This window comes from Fragaria vesca, linkage group LG2 (assembly GCF_000184155.1).
Source record: "Fragaria vesca subsp. vesca linkage group LG2, FraVesHawaii_1.0, whole genome shotgun sequence".
In the NCBI taxonomy this organism is placed as follows: domain Eukaryota; kingdom Viridiplantae; phylum Streptophyta; class Magnoliopsida; order Rosales; family Rosaceae; genus Fragaria; species Fragaria vesca.
Window position 1 is genome coordinate 23,899,529 of NC_020492.1, and position 7,478 is coordinate 23,907,006.

Sequence of the window (7,478 nt, forward strand, 5' to 3'; positions counted from 1 at the left end):
GGGGACAAATTAAAATTAGAGAAAATGGCGTATGAAATAAGGCCGACTTGAGTTTATAGGTATGGAAAATCGAGGGTACTCAAAGTTCGAGTTCTTGACCTACCGTAATCTTGGCATGTTTTTCCAACTTCTGTGATTCATCAAGGATATGTTAACAATCAAGAAGTTTCATTGTATGTAACAGATACAAAAACAATCATCCATTAATCCTAGCAAGGATGTCAAACTACAGAGTGCTTGCTTATTGCCACTCCGAACTTGCAAAACAATAAAACTAGACGAACTGAGTAATGCTGATGAGGCTTAATCACTAATCCTTTATGCAAATGGATACTACTTATCTGTGACATGTGATCAGCAAGGTGGTAAATAAAGCATCCTAGCTACAAATAGTTCTACTGGAAAAAGCTTCGTTTTAAGAGGACTAGAGAACTTGATATAATGAAAACAAGATTGGGGGAGAACAAACTGAACCACCAAGAGGAAATGAAAGCATATCATAACGATTATCTCTTCCATATCTACAACAAAAAGAATATAGCTCATACATGTAACGATTTCCGAAATGTAATATAATCTGAACTACATACACATCTGACTCGAGTAAGATTTCTATTTTCTGGGAGGTAAGTACAATCTATTATGTGCAAGGAATGAATGAATGAATGAATTTTCTTTTCCTTCACCTGTCATGCAAAAAAATCGAAACTTCAACTCGAATGCTACGTCGTCTTTGATCAAGAAGAATCACGGACTTTATGCTGCGGAACCCATTTGAAACTCAAAGTTATCCTTCCAGATTTGGCAAGATCTATGTTATAACTCTCCTGATATTCTCCTTCCATTAAGACCCTGGTGAGTGTCATGATCACTCTCCCAATTCTATCCTGAAATAATGAAAAGCTATTTCAAATTTTCTGATACTATAACAATGATACAAATAAGATTACACCAAATTTGAAGACAATATACCTTCCCAAAAGTGTCATGGTCCCAAACTTCGATGATTACCATTTCATGTAATGCATCCTCCACCATGAAGTCAAATGTCTGATTCCAAACTGGATTCAAGTTGTTTGTTATAACCTAAGAACCCAGAAGAGTTAACAAGGTAAAGGAATGCATATGAATGGCTAATTTATAGATGTCAAGTAATTTAGCAAGAGTGAGTAATTTGGAAACTTAAATCTCACCCTGGTCTTTTGCTTTGCTTCAGATTTCTTCATAAGAAGGACAACATACGGGTCAGCCTTCCCCATAAAATCTACTATCGGTAGGTCTTCTGCAGATATAACTGTTACAGATAGTACTCCTCTTATAAACATTTCCTTCTTCTTCTTAGCGGCCATTTCTCTCAAGTCTGCTTTTGTTATATTATCAATCTTCAAAGCCTTTTCCAAAGAGGTCAAGGAGAAGTCATGGTCGAACGGGTTTACAATGTTCCCATCTGTACCAAACGGGCAGTATAACAGCTCCAAGTGCACCTGGTGTCAAAAGTACAGAGGATTATACCCATTTTTCTCATATGTAACTCATATAAGGTCTGTGACATATTGAAAATAAAGAAAATTCAGATGCCATTTTCACCTGACCCCGGTACTTAGTATCTCTCTGGATGTCCAAATCCTTCAAAAGTTTTAACCATACATCCTTCACTTTACCAGGCTCGAGTGTACTCAGTGAAATTTGACAACAGCCAATGAACTCTGCAGCCTGAAGTCCTTCATCATCGTAAATTCTTACTGTCAACCGTTGAGTTGTATCATCTTCAACTATGAACTCAAAGTGCTCATTCCAAATTGGATTTAAATCATTGTCCTGAGGGGTATGGTAAATTCAGTACAGTTAAGGAAAAATTACATATACACCAAGTACAGCATGAGTTTGACTTACAATGACTTTGCTGGTTTTTGTTCTGTCAGGAAGTGGACGTATGAATATCACAGCAAAAGGATCTGATTTTCCTACGATGTCCATATTTGGTAACTCCTTGGCTTCCACAAGCTTCACTTCTAAAGTTCCAACAGGCTTCAACTCCAAGTCACTGTAAGATCTTAGATGAGAAAAAATACTGGTAGATTGAGCCAGATAAAAATTTATCTGAATTAGGCCATATGATGGTCAACATCTGCAACTCAAAGTATCAAATCCATGGCACAGTTTGTATGTGTTAGCATGGTTCCACGAATGGCTACATATTTTTCGGATTTATGGTGTATAAAGGGTTTCCATGCACGGTGAATAGAAATTGCAATCTGAGTACTTGGCATTACTGAATTACAAAACCAGTTAATGATTAGCAACCATTAGAGTGGAAAGGTGACTCAAAAAAACTTTATAAACACCCACATAACTTCAATAGATTAAAATTACAAAGGCATTTAGTGTTTTAATGAAACTTCTCCATATATTTTTCCCTAAGCTTTGTATTGAACACTTTCAAAGAACAGAAATGAGATAAAAGTATAATAAGGTTCTGCAGTTCATTCTGAATTTAGCATACCTGTAATCGCCAGGTATAATGGGAATAATGTTACGAACTGGCCAAATAATACAATCTTCAATAGCATCTCGTATTGTTTCCTGAAAGGATATAATAATTTTACTATATATAGTGCACTGATACTAAAATACTGTGTGGAAACAATAATTACAATGATGTTATGTAAGATGTTTGGTATATTTTGATTTCTACAGATATGATTTAGTTACATTTATCCCTCCATTTTAATTTCCTTTCAACAAGAATACCAAAGAAGAATGAACTATGCTTTATAACACTAGTCCAGGGATGATAGAAGGAACATCATGACAATGCCTGGGTTGAGTAAGAACAGGAGCAAGCCCAGCCCCAAAGCCCTGTTCTATGCAATATGACACAATTAAGGTCTGTTTTATTATATTCTTACCTTGCTTTCAAGACTAGTAGTTGACCGTAAAAAAAAAAACAAAGAAAAAAAAAGAGCATGGTGATCAAAGTAGTCAAGCTATTATTAGTGAAGGCCGTAGTCCATATGCATCCCCACATAAAAACTACTATTATCATAAGGGTTAATAGGAGATGGCAAAGATAGGTCAAACCTCAAGAGCCTCGGAAATTCCTGGGATTGATGATATTTCACTACCAGAGACTTTGAACACAAAGTCCAGCTTTCTCTGCAGGCAGAAGCAAAATATATGATATCAAAATCGAATATGGTAGATGCATACATGGTTATCAACACAGTAACAATAAATTTGGGCACACCTTTTCTCTTAGGGAATATGAAATAGCTCCAAAACAAGGAAACTGGTCAATTAGCGGTTTCAAAATTACCCTGAAAACCCCAGTGAATCCAATATCTTTCACCTAGATGAACAAGTAGAAATGAAAAAATGATAAGGTGAGAGTGCTAAAACTTTCATAAACATTATGAAAGCCTCTAATTTCACGAAAGACAATATATTATATGTATGAAAGAATACATGCATGGACATATACACAACTGCAAGATGTTGAAATAGGGAAACTCAATGCAGAAGTACATGTAGGTCCAAACATGTGTAGCAGGAAATGACTGGTGTATAACAAGTAATTTCCTTTTTCCAGAAAGGCAGGCATGTTTTTTTCATTGTAGACTTGTTTAAATGAAATCAAGTATGAACATATTACATATGCTCTTCATCAAAGTCTGACAACATAACATGTATCAGATATATGGTGAGTAACTCCTCACGGGTTAACATGACTTGGAACATACAATTTGGTAAAAACAGTTTGATGTAAAATCAAACTCCCCAAAAACTCAAACTCTCATTCAAAGTTTTTACCAAATCTATGATGTAGCAGAAAAAACACTCATTGCAGAATGAATTCATTTAAATACCACAAGTGATTGCATTAGTAGAATATTTCCCAGACAACAATCTGGGATGGCATGCGTTTTCTTCAAATATCTTCTCTTCATGATATGATATGACTACATATTAGCATGAGCTTAAATATATCACTCTTAACCGTATACAAGCATTAAGTCGAACATTACCTGTACAGGTAGTGCAAGACCAACTCTGGTATTGATATCAAGTACAATATCTGGATCACCATCCCACTGTATCTCAAACTCGATGGTGATTCCCCCAGGTCCACATTCACTTTCAACAAGGGAAATTCCTAACAGGATATCAACAACTTGTATAAGTACTGTCCAGAAGTCGACTAACAGGATCAACGTGTTTCCTCATAAGATGTATTCCGAAAGGGTCAACTCTATATCTGTATATCTATCTATGGCTAAATATTATGATCATATCTTATACTTGCTTCAACCCAACTCTGTACACTGAGTACTTGCAAAATCAGGAAGCCTAAACAAGATTTAGTGAATATCAAAAGTTCTTATGTATATGGGTGATTAAATCCATGCATGATTCCATGTTGATAAGAATGAAAAATAAAATTGGTAAACTGTTTAAAGTCATCATATATATAACCTTTAAAATGGAGTTGATGCAAGGAGTGACACTTAAAATTTCATCACCGGGTTCGCCATAGCTAACAAATGAGTCTCACCGAGTATCTCCCGAGGGAATGTGATGGAACGTCAAAAGGGTGTGATGAGATTTTGAGGCCAACCTGTAAATTGTGGAGCAACATTGCCAAGGGTCAATGTCGAGAATTTGAGTGAATCCAAGATAGCCGGGGTATATTGTTCAAGTATTGGTTCCACATTGCTTTTTATCAGCTCTGATGCCGCCTACACCAGCACAAATGCACTCAAATACCAAATAAACACAGACGAAGACATCTAAAAGAGGAAAAGTCATCGAAAAAGAGTGAAACCGATGCATTACTTCATTAATGTATGGCCAGATCTTATCAAGATGTTGGTTAAGCCAAGTCAACTGTAATATGTAAAGAGATTCATGTTAGATGCATACATATATAGAGTATACATGCAATAGAATGTTGAGGGAGAGCACTGATCCCGTATTGGAAGGGAAATTGTCTAACAAAGCTCTATGCACTCAATGAGTTTTTCCACCTCCATTTGTTCATGTGTATGATCACCTAAAGTAGGGTTTTTAGAAAGTTAATCCCACACTGAATGAACTAGGGCTAGAAATACTCATTGTGCCCATAAGAATAATCTATATGCAAGAGCTCATCTGCTGTTCTAACTTCTAAGATACTCAGTTTTTGGCATTGTAATTGAGCTTTTGAGGCTGCACTGGATGGCACAAAAAGGCAACACCCTCTTTCGTGCCGCAGTGACGCTGTTATTAACTCTAAGTCTCTAACAATAGTGCAGCATGCATGTGTTACATTTTCAATGTGAAATGTGAAACATTGAGTGCAAAAGAGAAAAATGTGAAATGAACTCAACTTCTGTTGCTGCGCAAACACAACCCAAGATGGATAGTGCTGAGGTCCAAGAAGCTTTCTCGAATCTTGCACTGTCATCCTTGCAAGCGCTGCAATAGTCTTGGCCTTCGAAAATAAACCACATGAAGTCATGAACATAAAAAGGGAAATCATCAAAACCAATCAATTCATCAGAACATATGCACTAGTATATAATGCAACAAGATTTGAATAGTACCAAATCAGAACGATGTTTGGATCGTCTGCTCTCGCCCCGAGCAAAAGCCATGATCAACCCGATTCCGATAGCAATGCCGACGATCAATCCCACGATGAACCCCATTTTTGTGATGTGTGTGTGATTACTAAATGTGGGTTTGTTTCAGAGATTATGACAAGGGAAACACTTGAGATTCAGAATCATTTGGTCGATTGGCATATGGAATGATGGAAGTTTAATTATGGTGGGAAACTGTACGGTTGGGTTTGTGTAATGAGTTAGAAGATTGTGGGCATCAATGGAGTGATTAGTTTGATCTGAAAACAAGGAACCGCGATATCTTAGTTACATGCAAACTGATCTGTTTTAATTTATTCTTTGCATATAATTCTAGCACAGCAAAGCTTCTAGTCGAGCAGTGGATCAAATTCAAAAAAAAACTTTTGAATCATCGATATTCGATTGGAAAATACTTGTGTCCGGACTAGTATATATGTACGTGTGCATCCAAACTTTCTCTTATTTACATACATTTGCTAATGTAAATCATAATCTTAACCGTTCAAAAGTTGAATGAACCAATGAAGATCACTTATGCAAAAAATCGATGTAAACAAAATTCATTTGCTCAGCTGAATGAATCTTACAAATTGACAGTAGATCATGAGACTTCTAACTTCCACTAAAATTGTCCATTTGTTTAATGTAATCGGCTGAGCAAACTATTTTTGTTTACATTGATTTTTTACAAAGGTATATTTATTGGTTAATTCAACTTTTGAACGGTTAAGATTATGATTTACAATATTGACAAAGGTATGTAAAGAGAGAGTTCAGACGTATACGTACATATTAGTCCGATTAGTTCGGACGCACACGTACATATTAGTCCGGACACAAGTATTTTCCTATTCGATTTCATAAGCCATATCTCAAAATATCCATATTGTTATAAAGTTGTATTTTTAACTATATAATTCTTTCATTACTTTAACACGTTTACTTGCTTGGAATGAAATAAAATGACATGAAATGACGAGGTAATCAGATTTTTGTGTTTACTAACACATAAATGAATAAAAATGATTTAGTGTAAAAGTATTCATGCAAGTCCCACCTCCTTATTAGGAATCGACTTGATTCTTGATTACTCAGAAATTTGATTACGAAGAGGAGAGATGAGTTTAGAAATCAACCATCCGAAATCAATATTGGATGATAGAGTCGATTCATGATAAGTAAACATGTCAATAGTCTCTATAATTTTGTTGTCGACAAAATTTATAGAGTCGATCACTAAAAATGTTTATAGATTCATTATTGAATGACCGAAGTCTCTAAGCTTACAAAGAAAAAAAGGTTATGGAACCCAAATACCCAATGGGAAGGCCCAAAAAGCCCAAATAGTGTATTTATCTGTACAGACTTCTTTTTGGAGGAGAGAAGGTAGTAAATTTTTTCGGTCAAAATAACTTTGGTACTTGGTACCAGATCAGCTGCCTGAACTCTGAAGGCCCTGAACCAACTGACTACTTTGACTAGTGTACCAAACCATTTGAATTTGATTCAAATGTCTCTAGGATTTTGACTGAAAACTTTCAGCCTTGAATTCCAAAGATGCATGCCTCCTTCTATACCCTTTTATATAAACTTCACCATCAAACCTAGCTTTCATCCCTATACAATAATCGCCGTCTCTAGCCCTCTCTGTTTCTTAACAAATCCAGCTTCCCCTCCATCATTTTCACCATTAGTTTCTCCGATAGGCCTGATTGTGCTTCTTCTTTAAATCATGCATCACTCCATTTTGGAAAGGCTGGTTTTGTAGTTCTAATGATTAAGTTAGGATCACAAGTTAGATATGTCGCCCAACTCAGCATGTTATACCAAGAATTGCACACCCCCGGCGGACGA

General features: G+C 36.0%; 1 protein-coding gene across 1 annotated transcript; it reads right to left on the reverse strand.

Moving 5' to 3' along the window:
- Window positions 1-737: 737 nt before the first annotated feature.
- Window positions 738-5,687, reverse strand: LOC101305719 (synaptotagmin-4-like). Its single transcript, XM_004291390.1, has 14 exons — window positions 5,583-5,687; window positions 5,367-5,470; window position 5,268; window positions 4,834-4,884; window positions 4,616-4,736; window positions 4,026-4,153; window positions 3,248-3,349; window positions 3,082-3,156; window positions 2,504-2,583; window positions 1,894-2,044; window positions 1,588-1,818; window positions 1,194-1,484; window positions 973-1,086; window positions 738-887 (listed from the first exon to the last, which is right to left on the reverse strand). The coding sequence occupies exons 1-14, from the start codon at window positions 5,685-5,687 to the stop codon at window positions 738-740; spliced, it is 1,704 nt and encodes a 567-aa protein (XP_004291438.1).
- Between the last annotated feature and the right edge of the window lie 1,791 nt (window positions 5,688-7,478).

Coding starts and splice junctions, on each gene's coding strand:
- LOC101305719 (XM_004291390.1), bottom strand. CDS start 5,687: ATGGGGTTCATCGTGGGATTGATCGTCGGCATTGCTATCGGAATCGGG. Junction 3,157..3,247: donor CATATTCCCTAAGAGAAAAG/GTGTGCCCAAAT, acceptor TTCTGCCTGCAG/AGAAAGCTGGACTTTGTGTT. Junction 2,045..2,503: donor ATTATACCTGGCGATTACAG/GTATGCTAAATT, acceptor AAGATCTTACAG/TGACTTGGAGTTGAAGCCTG.